At 42.0% G+C, this 14,234-nt stretch overlaps 1 protein-coding gene across 22 annotated transcripts in view; it reads right to left on the minus strand.

The window, feature by feature from the left end:
• The window catches only part of LOC117527150 (receptor-type tyrosine-protein phosphatase delta-like), a 527,875-nt gene that overhangs the window by 136,135 nt on the left and 377,506 nt on the right, over nucleotides 1-14,234 (minus strand). For all 22 annotated transcript variants that reach the window (XM_034189362.1, XM_034189358.1, XM_034189350.1 and 19 more), the window contains 2 exons: nucleotides 9,769-9,914; nucleotides 4,850-4,991 (listed from right to left, as the gene is read on the minus strand). In XM_034189362.1, the coding sequence (XP_034045253.1) occupies nucleotides 4,850-4,991; nucleotides 9,769-9,914 (288 nt within the window). The remainder of the gene's footprint in view (nucleotides 1-4,849; nucleotides 4,992-9,768; nucleotides 9,915-14,234) is intronic.

Raw genomic sequence — 14,234 nt, forward strand, 5'->3', positions numbered from 1 at the left:
CATTAAATTCTGTTATCCTTTAAACCATGCTCTGTTTCCTTTATGCTGGGTCCTACGTCAAACGCTGGTCGGTTCTCCGCCCGCATCCGACACATAACAGTAGTCTCTGGCCAATACATCACGAACCCAGCGGTAGCAGAGGCGGTACTGTGCCGGGAAGGCGGCAGCAGACGTCAGAAGTTATCAGGATCAGTTGCGGGTGCTCTCCGCCCGGATGGTGCGTGTCGGAGAACCGATTATTGAATAGTGATTTGAGCTCTCTTGCAGCCGTGTTCCTGTGGTGTTGCCTTATCCGTGGGTTGTTGTGGAGTGTGAATAGCGATGGCTTCGCGTCACACTTCGTCCGGATAAGAGGTAAAACGGGAGCTGCATGAGTGTGTCTTTAATGGGTGAACGCGCACAGCGGAGTTCTGTTGCACGGTTCGCTGTGCTTCCTGTTGTTACAGTTGTAGCCCCGTCTCCCCGGGTGAAGATAGCTACTGCGTCTGTTGTGTCAGCTCCGGCGTAATTTAGTTGAAGCACATTTTGGTTGTGTGTTACACGTAGCTGCACACAGGGAAAGCAGCGTGAGTTGTTTTCTCGGTTACCAAAGGGGTTTTTTATTTTTAGCACTTTGGCTCCCCCTGTTGGTGACTGAATCACATTACCGTTATAGCTCTTAAGGTGGAACAGGTGTGTTCCATTTGTTTGAGCTTAACGGTATAAGTCACTTATTAGTTTTGTGTTGGTTCATTTTTTGTGGGTGTTTTTTGAGTTGGTTTTTGTGTGGGATGTTCTGCACTATTAGTGTTCTGGGGTCGTGACCGTGCAGGCTGTCTGGAGCATAGAAAGGACCCAGGTAACTTTATGTTAGTCTGTTAGTCTTTCTTTTTATTTCTTTTGGTTTCACCTCCCAGGGTTTGATGGGACGGTCCTCTAGGGGGTGATGGGGGGGTAATTGGGTTGTTTTTTCTTTTTTCTTTGTTTTTTTTTTTGTTTTTGTTGTGCCCTCTCTTGTCCTCTGGCTCCAGCCGTGGTGAGCCGTAGGTGGTCGGCGTTGCTGGAGTGGTGCAGTTTGGTTATGCTGGGCGTTCCCAGGTAACCTCTGCACCCGGGGGGGGGGGGTTCGGGGTGTTGTTTTTTTTTTGTTGATTCCCTGTTCCACCTCCGGCTTCAGCGTGCCTTTGAGCCGTATGCCATCGGCGTAGCTGAGGTTTGGGGCAGTGGAATATACCCGCAGCTGGTGGCTGGTTTGGAAGTCGGCGGGGTGGCGCCGTTTTGTGCCGTCTGCCATTACTGCTGTTCCACTCCTCCCGGTTGACTTCTGGGGTATAGTCATGGTTGGTGACACTGGACGTACTTCCAGTTTCCACTGCACCAAGGGGGTGGGGTTGGGGTTGTTTTGTTTGTATGTTTTTTTTCTTTTGTTTTTCCCCCCAGTTTCCGCCCTCAGGGTGTGACTGTGGTGTCCTCTGGGGGGGAAAGGGCTGTGGGTCCATCTAGCCATAGACGGCTGGGGCTGGGTCTGTTAGTCATGAGGGGGGGCGTCTCCTGGGGTTTGATGGAACGGTCCTCTGGGAGGCGCTTGGAGTCCCGTGGGTGACTTTGGATCCCAGAGGGACCTCGGCTGTGGTTATTACTCCTGGAGCTGGCGGGATGTCCTCTGGGGGGTGTTGGTCCCTACATGTTGTCCGGGGGGGTGGGGGGGGGGTGTTAGCATTTTTTGTTTGCAAGCTTAAGTTTGGGTTGTGTTTTTCTATTCTCCTCTTCCCGGGGTTTGATGGGACGGTCCTCTGGGGGGGGGGGGGGGGGGGGGGTGGTTTGGTTGTTTGTGTTTGTCTTTTTTGTTTTATGACTAAACAGACTTTAAACATGGTCGGACAAAGGCTGACCGCACAGGTTCAAGAACTTCTGGCCACACCTGTGCAAATTGACTGACAGAAACAAAGGCAAAGATGCAGTCAGAGGAGAAGACGTCAACCGTTCTGTTAGATGAAGATTCTGTTGGAAGATGAATGCAGATACGGTTTCCAGCCATGGTCCCTGGAGGGGGGTGTTTTTCCTGGGCCAGGTTTGTGTGGTCGCCGGGAGGCTTCCCGTGAGGGTGGGGTGCTGTTGTGTGGCTGGGGTGCCTGGCTGGCTTTTGTTTCTGTCTTCTGTTTTCTGTCTTCTGTTTTTCCTTCCAGGTGGCATGCGTTCAGGACTGAGTGGCTGTGTGGCTTAGTTATTAGGACCTCACCCTGATCACCTGAGGCTGGTCATGTGCAGCTCGTCAGGACTCACAGCTGTGGTGCATCTATATGGATTGGGGCATGGTTGCATTTAAGGCTGGAGTACACAGTGTGTATTTGCCAGAGACTCGACCTTGTGACCAGACGGGTGAGATCAACGTTTAGAGAACCATCTCATCATCATGGACGCAGAGACTGTACCAGGTTTGATGCCATGGTCTGTGAAAGAGGAGGGGGTGAGGTCTCACGCTCGTCAGCACACTTCCTGAGGTACTTTAGGTTTTGTGACTAACATGAGTACAGTCAGTAAATGTGGTGTCCCTCACACCTTATTATATTGAGCTGTTATGTTAGTCGTTTAATCAGCTTCCACTGCAGTGGAGAATTGAACTGGGTGTTCCATGCCTGCAGGGTGGGAAGCTGATTGGTGATTAAGCCAGGAAGTGTTTGCTGTTTATGTACACCTTTGAGTGGTCTCTCTGTGTGTGGAGTGGTGGACTCACATGATGGTTTCTCCTTTCACAGCCTCGGTTGGTCGCGGCCACCTGGGGGGTGTCAGCGGGGTCCTTGGGTCTGAACTGTTCTGGCTCCGGACCGTTTGTGCTGCTGGGAGCGCACCGTTATTCCACCTTGCCAGACCGCGCACTTATATGTTATTAATTAAGCACTCACTGTTATGTCATTAAATTCTGCTATCCTTTAAACCGTGCTCTGTTTCCTTTATGCTGGGTCCTACGTCAAACTCTGGTCGGTTCTCCGCCCGCGTCCGACACATAACAAAAGGTGACCACAAACTCAGACAATGAGTCAACGTTTCTGTCTTTGTACACCCTGTTCACTACTGGAAGCTCCTGTTTACTACAAAGCTTGCAGCAGTGAAGCAGCTGAGAGGAGCAGCGAAGCTCAACGTGACACACACACAAAAAATACATCATTATTCCTTAACAGAATACAGCAGTGTCGCCGTGAGGCAGAGAGCAGTTTTGACTTATGGTTTTAATTTATAAATCAAATTAATATGGATAGAATAATTCCATTAATGTCAATTCTCTCATTTGTACAAAGTTAAAATATAACACATATCTTTTAATTTTAAATAATGCACTAAATCTGAAGTTTTGTAATAAACACAGACAGATGCCAAAGGGATTATGGGTAAAATGTGCCTCCGCTAACACTAATTGGTTGACTCTTTCATTCTATGTAAAAACCAACATGTTAATGTGAGGTGTGTGTTAGTGTTTACATATAAATGTGCTTTTGTAAAATATGACATTTTTATTTGTAAAAAAAAAGGCATTTGCAAAAGCCAGAAGTCAAGTTGTGATGATTAGACAACCGTCTGATATAACCAGGATCAAAATAAATAGAACACTGCCATCTATTGGTGCCCAGACCCTCGGTACTTAAGGCAAATACTGCCATGAACACTACTGGCCAGGAGATGGCAGACCCTGAAACTTGCTAAAACAAATATTCCATATAAATAATCTGTCTGTGTCTGCTACATTTAAGATGCGTGGAATGTAATAAACGCAAACCAAATTTCAGACATCTTATATATTACTCTGGAACAAAGAGGACAGACAGTGTTTGACATAAGCAAGAGGTTAAAGAGCATGCAGGATGCGACTGCAGCTCACAATGATTCCAACTGAAAATAATGGAGAAGCAACCTGAGCTTCTTCTGGCATTTTTACATAAAACAAACACAATAACAGCATCTATAAACCCAGAGAATATATTTGCGACAGTTTTAGGCACAGTATACAAAGGGGATAATGCTGTTGTCCGTGTGGAGCCTGATCAGAGCGTTGCAAGTGCATTTTTCCTGTCGTGAATGTACTGAGGTTACCCATAATGCACTGGACACAGCATGTCCACACTAAAACCTTCAAAATTAGTGCATTACTTTAAAACTAAAACATATCTGATATTTTCACTTTATAAAACTTCAGAAGTGGCGTTAATTTAAATAACTTGTCCGAAATTAGTTCAGTTAAAATTTTAAACATAAGTTAAAACTGTATGCCTCTGGATGACTTGGGTGATATCGCCAGCAAACTAGTATGGGGTTGAAAGAAATCAGTTTTTTTTTTCCTTCTTTTTTTTCTTTCTCCTTTTCTGTGAGGAGTTTCTTGTAGAACTAGCTCTCCTCTGTTTGCAAAGGATAGAACTGTCCATCTGCTACACTCAACTCTTTGATGTCAGACTGCATAATTGTTAGCGGTCTAAAAATTATTCAACCAAAATTTATCGAAAGATAATTAGTCCGCTGACAGTTTTCAAAATTATCTGAAAAGCTAATCCGATAATGAAAACAATAGCTTTGATAATTAGCGGTTAGCAGATTAGCGGAACTGTGCCCACCACTGTGAGGGACAGATATACACCTCTAGAACATGGATTCCCAAAGAGTTCTTTTTCCAACTGTGGTTATGTCCTTGGTGTCACTCAAAGAATTTGCAGTTTGCTGTAACCACCAGCGGATGGCGCTATATCTACTTAAGCACTTCAAAGGTGTGGGTCAGAGCTCTGCTGTGTGCCTTTCTTGACCTTTTGTGGTCACGACTTAGTTCAGGGTATTGGGATTTGTTGAGTGCTGTGGAAGCATCCAGCCTGTGTGTGCTCACACTGACCTCGTAGCACATTTAGTCTGGTGGAGGCGGTGATCTCTCCGGCAGAGTTGGAGGCATGACATTCATAAATAGCCTCGTCTCTGGGGGTTCTCAGTGGCTGGATCCTGAGGACTGAGCCGGACCCGTCATCAAACTCTATCACCTGGATTTTTTGGGGGGAGAACATTAAAAAAAAAACATTTCAAGCCAAAACATTTCATCATTGCAGCACTCAACAGTACACGAGATGGTCTAATATTACCTCCTGGACTGCACCCTGGTGTTTGACATTCTGAGGACTTTTTTATTGGTTACATTTCTAAATCTTTTTCTCTTTAAAGTGTAGTGAAAGAGAGAGTGACATACAGTAACGGTGTCCTAGCCTGAAAACCAAACGGGATGCTGTTGACCTCAGCTCCCAGCACACAATTGGGGTCAACTCCTCAACCATAGTGTACCCAAAACTTTATTTTTTACACAATAAACAGCTAATTCCAGAGGCTGAATAGAATAAAAAAAGGTTTGGGAAGTCTTCTGTTAGTCTGTGCTTTATTGAGGTGCTGAGGAAAGCTGATGGGAAAGCGTCTGCGATATATGAGAGCGCTATTAATGTTTAAAGAGAAGCAGTAAAGTAAAAGTCAAGAGAATAAGGAGTGTGTGCTTGAACCGCGTAAAACTGGAGAGAGTTCATCATCGTGGATTTCTTAAGTTACATGAATGCTGATTTAAAAAAAAGGTTTTAATCTTTTAAACAGGAAACACAGATAAGCTTTTAGTGAGTTGCATTCATTTGTTTTCTTACAGTCAGATATACCAAAGAAAATGTCTAAACTTTGTTCCTTTTTGAACCATGATCAGTGTTATAATTATTGTTGCAGGAACTTTTGATTTCACTGAAAGCTGTAAAAGAAGGAAAATTCACTGGAATAATTTCCTGCTGTCGTTTCTTGTGTGCTTTTCATATGTAGAAAATGACCAATTACTTGCATCTGGTTCACTGCGGTTACGCCCATGTCTGTTTGATGGTTACCAACATTACTCAAAAACGTATAGTCCAACTTACACTAAACTTTGTGGAAGGATGAAACATGGGCCAATCAAAAAACCATCACATTTTGGGAAGGATGCAAATCCAGTGATACATTTATGCACTGGCGGGTCTAGGGTGAGTGTCAAAAGGGCTGTAGCCCCCACTCCATCCCTCCACCCCCAACTAGAAAGTTGGCAATTCAAAATCATATTTTTTTTCAGCCTCACTTCCTCTGAGGGAGCTGGTCTGATAGTGCCGACATTTTCCATAGCAACATTGGCATAAACAATTTTAATTATTCTGTTTGCTTTGATATGCTAGCATAAATACAGATTGGTTATTTCCTTGTCAATCAACCTCGTCTAGTAAACAGAACTTGGAGATATGGGAGACCAACAGTCCAATATTCAAAAAAAGCAAATAACAGCCCCACCACATGGAGAGACGCCTCTATTCCGACGGTATTTTTTGTTATTGCCAAATTGTTCTGCCTGTACATTTTTGAAAATTTTCCAAATCTGAATTTGCATCTCGTCATGAATGTATACCCTGAATGTGTGGAGTAACATGTAAGTAGTACAATCTTGAATTTGACTATAAAACACATAATGGGATGTTTTATATGAATTCTGCTGATACAGTTGTTGTACTCTGGCAGAGGAATGCACTCTGCCAAATGCCTCTCTACTTTAATTCTGCAATAATCTTCAAAATTCATTTCAAAATTAATTTAATGCGGTTTGTACGTTTAATATGGCCTTGCATAAGTTTAATATGTGCATGTAATACATCTGGGATTCTGGATTGTGGGAAGGGTACAGTGCACGGAATCTACAAAAAGAAATCCCACAGCAACTCCTGATGGACAGAAAATTGGAGCAAAATAAAAACAGCCTAAGCATATACAGGCAGGATTAAAAATACAATATCTCCCCCAGTGATTTAATCACAGTGAGGGAGATGCCAAGATAAACTTAAAGCTGGAAGGAAACTGGACTTATTAAAGTGGAAAAGCACCCTGAGCGCAGGCTGACAGCGAGTGAGAAGCTGGTTCAACATCTCCATCTGACTGACTCGCGTGAAGGGGAAGCAAAGGTGAAGACTTTCTGGAAACTAATACCTATGATCATATGAGAATTTCAGATATTGCAGCCCAGGGCATTATGGGTATTATCTACTGTTGCCAAATGCCACATAACACTGTACAGGAAACAAAACAAACAAAAAATAAACAAACAAGCAAACAAAAATAGGTAAGTTAATCAAAATACTTTTGGCAGCAATTTATTTCAGTTCAATTTATTTACTTTACATAGTGCCAAATCACATCAGAGCTGCCTCAAGGCGCTTTACACAGATAAGGTCTAACCGTACCAACCCTAGAGCAAGCACACAGGTGACAATGGTAAGGAAAAACTCTCTCTGATGATACTGAGGAAGAAACCTCAAGCAGACCAGACTCAAAGGGGTGACCCAGCACTGCTTAGGCCATTCTAACAGTTGCAAAATTTTGCAAAGTTTTACAAAACAGAATATAACACAACAAAAGAGAACATAACACATCAAATATAATGCACATGAGGTGAGGTGGCATAGTTATTCTAAAAATCTCTGAACTGTAAATCAAAGATGGTGCAAAAATGTAAATAAATACCACATCATTTATAAGAGATGACTAAAAATTAATATTTAGTGTGACTGCACTTTACCTTTTGCAAGAACCCCGACAATAATTCAAAAACAACAAATGTTATCACCTTGCAAGTCTCCAAATTAAAACAGTATCCAATGACAAAAATATTATTAAAATCTGTTTAACTTTGATGCGCCTCATCAACATAAAATGCAAGCTTGTTTTGCTTATATAACATTACTATATAACTGTCCGCCCCCTGCTGGACATGTCTGGGATTGTTGCAGGGAATAATTGTGTCATCATACTCTGATGGAAATTAGGAGCAGGTGTGGTTGAGGTTGCACGGATCATGAATTGAGCTTGTTTGTCAATTTCTTTCATTTTCAAAGGCAACATCTGGTGGACAACAAGGCCACCACTGCTTGTGTTTTTATGCTTTAAAAAAACACAACATTAATACAAATTTGTTTCAGATTCGTTATTTTTGGAAAGAGGTTTATAATTTGATAACTGATTAGCTTCATTGGGGGGGATAATACCAGCAGATTTTTGTTGGAAGAACAATCTAGGGTGCCTAAACCTTTTGCAAAGCATTAAATCAATCAATCAATAAATCAATCAATCAATCAAGCTACCTACTTACCCCTCCATCCATCCATCCATCCATCCATCCATCCATCCATCCATCCATCCATCCATCCATCCATCCATCCATCCATCCATCCATCCATCCATCCATCCATCCATCCATCCATCCATCCATCCATCCATCCATTACATTGGAGAAAAGGACAGATGTAATAACATTAAAAATGGCTTTATTCCAGTTTGATGTGCCAGTGAGTCACACCAGTGAGCTAACGTGCACAACACCCGAGCCACAGATCTATCACAACTCCATGGAATTAATGATGTTATTAGTTACACTTGTGTTTGACAAGACAAAATATCCATGGTGAGAAAATCCAATAAACAAACATTAACAGCAGACACCAAACACAGTCCTTCACTGTTATTTACACATCTGGCTCACAAAGTCAGTGAGTCTCGACTGAGTGTCCTACACTAAAGTCATTCCATCACATCAAGTTTCAAAATCGGCATCTGTATGTTCACATTTCTAAAATTATGCCCTTTAATTTCACAGTGAAAACAAATCTCGACAACCGACATAAATCAATTTACAATGTCAAAGCAAAAATAATGGAGTTCATAAGTATGGGCACTGTTTACTATAAAATAAATAAATAAATAAATAAATAAATAAATAAATAAACAATACTTTTACACACTTTTCTTTGGTCAAGTCAGGGGATGGACACATGAACATTTCAAAGTCACTGAACATGGCTTGGAGTTCATTTGCATTGTAGAGCTGCATGGTAAATCTGTCTGGATTAGGCAGTTCTCACAAAACTGACGGTGCAAGATGTTTACAAGTGAGGAAAGCCACCAAGACAACAATGACATCTGTGAGTGGAAGAAAGTGCAGAGTTCAACTTTTATGAGAAAAGTCTTCTCTGTTCCACTCCAAAATGAAGGTGCATAACCAGTGACACACCAGACAAAAGCTGCGCTACACACAGCTCCTCCACCACATCCACAGAAGACTATAACTCTTTTGAAACTGTCATGAGTGTGTTGGTGGCTTCCCTCACGTGTATCCTTCTTGCATGGTCACTCAGTTTTTAAGAACTGTCTACTTCTTCTGTGAAGAGATTTATGTTCACTGTGAATTTCAAGGGCATATACAACAAGTATATATATATATATATATATGTGTGTGTATATATATATATATATATATATATATATATATATATATATATATATATATATATATATATATATATATATATATATATATATATTACCTTCAGGATGCATTTTAAACAGGCTAGCACATAACTCTCACAAATAATGGTTTGGCTCTAGTTTTTGTATTTCTGGTCATATCTCTCTGTGTTATTTTGTGATGTTTATATATATATATATATATATATATATAGTTGTATAGCCTGAATGACTATTTTTTAAAGATGTGATGTCATAAAATAATTAAAATGTGTAAAAGTCCAAGTGTAACCACACTTTGGTGCCCCACTGGATCCTGTTCATCTTCATTAAATGATGAAGCGGTTGGACCAGTTTGGCATGTTCAACTATTAGAAGCATGATTCCCAAGCAGGACTTGTGTTGTTTTGGTTCCATGTTGGATTTATATACAGCTCCATACTTTCTTATTATCTCATATCCAGTGTTTCAGCATTGTACCTCAAATCTCTGGTTGCTGACTTTTTTGCCTTTTTTGTTCCAGACGATCTTGGGCTGCGGGTCCCCCGACGCCTGGCACACAAAGGAAGCCACTCCGCCTTGGACTCCCGTTTGGTCTTCTGGGGTTCGTGTGAATCTTGGGGGTGCTGTATGGAAAGATTTGCAAAGTTGAGTCCACTGTGCTTATGAATGTTTATCATTATTATTCTTATTTTTTCCCCTGAATCCATGTATGTTTGACTGGATTGTTATTCACTGGCGTTTGTCCATCCATCTACTGCTTTCTGTACATTTGCCAAAAAACGGCTTCATCAATCAACTTGAAACCTTCAGGATGCATTTTAAACAGGCTAGCACATAACTCTCACAAATAATGGTTTGGCTCTAGTTTTTGTATTTCTGGTCATATCTCTCTGTGTTATTTTGTGATGTTTATCATTAGTGCTCTTATTCTGACATTTCTCCTGTGTTCGCTTTGATTTCCAGCTTGTTGACCTCCATGTTGACGTGTCCATACACTTCCTGATTTAGTTGCTCTGCATTCTTTATAACACTGTTCGAACGCCTCTCCATTGCCAGATTGCATTAAGTTCCGCCCTGCTTGGTGCTCTGTGTTACACTGTTTTTGACTTGACATTACTGACATTTGCTCTAGTCTTTGCTCTGGTTACGGCGTATCTGAGTCCACAATACAGACCCTTGCTACCATTCCAGATTCCAGTCTTTCTCCTGCTGTTTGAACTTTGTGGTATGAGACTCTTACGCGACTCTAGTTTTGAAGTCATTCTGTGTTTTGGAAAATTCTACTGCTTCATCTTCTGAAAGACTGTTACTATTGATGAACTCTGTCTGATTTTTGGATTACTCTCCCATTTTTTCCCGTTCAGATACGTAGCTGAAGTTATTTTTAGACTGATTACGGTGTACCTGACTCTAGGTAAGTTACAGACCATTCCTATCTGCCACGTTTGTTGCTCTGAGCTATATTAATTATTATTATTTATTTAGAACAATTACACTTGTTCTAGCCATCCTCCATTGTGGTTCTCTGCACTGGGGTCATTGACTAGATCACAGGACAATGCACGTTTAGAGTCTTAACCAAGGACGTGGACAGGTAGTGTGACCATGAGTCTATGCCAGGTCAAGATATTGGCAGCCCAACTTCTTACACATTAACCTACCTGCATCCTGAAGGGGTGGAGCCAATGAGCTTTACAAATAGTTTTTTTTTTGGTAAAACTGTACATTTTATTGCTTCTGCCAAAGAGTTTGGGTTTGTGGCACATCATGTTTGACTGTTACTTGGATAGCTTGAAAACACAAATGTATTCCAGTTTAATTTGAAGGAAAGTTTGTCTTTAGGCCCAGAAAGTTTAAATTAGGTTTTGCCATATGAGGATCTGTAATTTGCACATCCACATTATATTATATAAAAATACAAGTTTTGCATCATGTACTGTATGAAGATGCAATCATTTCACATTAAAACCATTTCTTGAATCAGTTGTTGTTTTTGTGTTTTGGGGAGCTATCTAAACGGCCATGGCTTGTTCCATTTTCTCCAGTACAAGCAATGCCTCTTGGTCTCAGTTCTGCAAACACTGACTGCCTTTAAATGTGCCTTTTTTCCCGTAAATGGGCATGTAAGTTTGACAATGTTTTCTCCTCTGTCCCCGTACCACCAAAGCAACTTAATATTTCTGTGCCGTAAAGGATTTGGGAAGACTTACTCCTGACATGACCACTAAAGCCCCTCGTTTCTGGGATGCCAACAATATCATAACCACGGCCTCCGCTAGATTGTGACACCGCGACATCAAAAAAGACTCGGCCCGTCAGTCACGGCACGTCACCACCAGCTTGGCTAATAGCGTCCCAGCCAAACCAGAAAATCCCTACTTAAGGGCTTACTGCCAACCGCCCTGACAAAGGGGGAGAAATTGCTTTTTGCCGTTTAAAAGGAGGGAGGGAGAGCAGGAGAAAAGCTAAGCTTTTCAGAGAAACGGCGAGTTTATGCACAAAAGACTGGGAGAACAGAAGAGTGAGTGAAACAAAGTGCAGAAGGACTAAAGAGAATGAAAATGAAGCAGTGGAGGGAGAGCGGAAGATGAGTTAGAGACAGAGAGAGAGAGAGCTAGTGCCAGATGTTTTCCGACGAACACTGACAAAGCGCCTCAAGCTGCCCAATCACCTCTCCACCTCACTGGCCTAGAGCCAGATCCACCTCAGTGGCACAGTTAAAGTCTGAATGCACATGTATGCAGATTGCACAAAAAAACAAAAACGCGTAGCCTGCTCCAGCGCCTACGATAGTGCATGCGCGTGGGTGGGCGGGAAGCCTGTTTATCTCAGTTTGCACGGGTGTGCGCGTGCATGCACTGATCCAGAGCAAAGGATGAGCGGTAGAGACTGAATGACACACAGGCACAGAATGAGACAGAATCACTCCCTTTATCCTCTTGCTAATCTCTCCCTCAACAAAACAAATGAAAAGTGTAAAGCCAGCAGAGCCTAAACAGCATGGCAGATCTTTGCTTTTCCATCTTCCTCCCTTCTCTTTGTCTTCCCAGCCCTGATCCCGCACTTCATATAGTATTTCATGTTTAATTGTCTCAGGTTCTTTGCTCCCTCTCTCTGTTTCTGGCTCTACAGCTGCACCCGCTTTCATCCTCCTCCTTGTTCCTCTTTTTCTCCATCTCCTCCCTCCATCTCTCGGGGCTTACATAAGTCTTCTATCACATTGACTGACTTAATGGGAGGGAAGCAACCTTATGCTTGTCTCTTCTCCCTTAACATTTTCTCAATCCCACTACTCTCTCACGCCGCTTTGTCCCTCTTTTAATCTGTCTTGTTCACAGACTGTATGTACGTCGAACAAACCCTCCCCTGACATCACTTGTAGGTTTTCCAAAGAGCGGGTCAGAAGCTCAAACGGGGTGCTATATATCTCCATCTTGTCAGCTCCTGACTCCGCCTAACTCCCTGCCAACAGATAAACGGGTAAAGAGGTGCAGAGTGACCAAGACCGCCGTGATCGGGGCAGGACGAATGAAACACAGCTCCATCTCAGAGTTCCCAAATAAGCTAAGACTAACATGCTAACTTTGGTTTGTTTGCTTGATTAATACATATTTTTGCACACTGGGTGATGGTTTTCCTAATGGGAAGCTTGGGTCTGGGTATAACAAAATGACTGGTCTTAGTAACTTGCACCATGATGTAACTTTGACTCATGGTGCACCACAGGCATCTATAGGGACTAACTTGCTTTTGATGAGAGCTTCAAGCATCCATTGAAAGAACTTCAAGCTTTGGTATTTCCACACTGGCATCCTTTTTCCAGTTCTAGGTGATATTGGGGCTTGGTCTTGATTCTGTACCCTTTTCCTTTAGCACACATCTCCTAACTCATCCTCCTTCTATCTTCATTCCACTCTCTTTCCTAATTCCCCTCTTTTTTGCCAAGATCATCGAGGCTTTTTGCTTAGCAGGATTATGCATTGACATCTGGGTCAAGCGCCGATTGGGGGCGGGGCCTGGCCAGCACATGCACATATGGACAGTTGAGAATCTGTTATTTGCAGAAAGGGAACGGTTGTTGGTAGACTTATTTTTTATGGACGGACAGAGAAAAATGCACTTATGTTCTTGTTTGATGGTTATTTCTGGTGAAGCACAAAACCTCACAGGGTCTCCTGTTGACAGTATGGGAGCTCATGCATGTCACTGAGCATTCTTTTTCCTCAGTATGACCCAAGATGGAAGTGAGAGTTTTGAGCACAAGGAGGGATTTACAAGGAATTAGACTGTGCCAGTCTTGCCCTTATTGGTGCATATGTGCAAGAGCTGGAAGCGAACCGAGTGTGTCCTACATAAAAGTCTCTACACACTCGAAGGGATCTGATCTATGTACACAACATATGGCAGACATACCATACCAACACAAAGGTTCAACAATCCTCTGCTTATCTGTCCTTAATGGAGTTAAATTGCAGTGGGAAGGACTGTTTTGCCAAAGTACAAATAATATGGAAATTGGTGGGAGTCTTTATTAAAATATTAATTATAAATGACTCTACAAAATGTAATCAACACTTCCTTAAAGTAAGGCTTACCCCCTCCAACAAATTTGACTGAAATCTGTTCATGACTTTGTGTTATATCCTTCTGATAACCAACCAACCAACCAAAAATATGGAGAAATGTGGCAGGGGTGGAATTTGAACTGGGAACCTTTCGTACTGAAACCAAGTGCACTAACCACTTGGTCACCACCCCTGCCCTGTAAGCAGTTAGAACTACTTTTAATATAGTACAGTTACATGAAAATTCAGTAGGTATATCTTATATATTATATTCCAATTCTTTAGATATACTAAGGTATATCTAAATATCTAAAAAAGGAAGAGTAAAATAGAAGAGTAGAAAAGATTTGAGAGCCACTTAGGTGCGTGGTCTTGAGA

This window comes from Thalassophryne amazonica, chromosome 15, assembly GCF_902500255.1.
Source record: "Thalassophryne amazonica chromosome 15, fThaAma1.1, whole genome shotgun sequence".
Taxonomy (NCBI): domain Eukaryota; kingdom Metazoa; phylum Chordata; class Actinopteri; order Batrachoidiformes; family Batrachoididae; genus Thalassophryne; species Thalassophryne amazonica.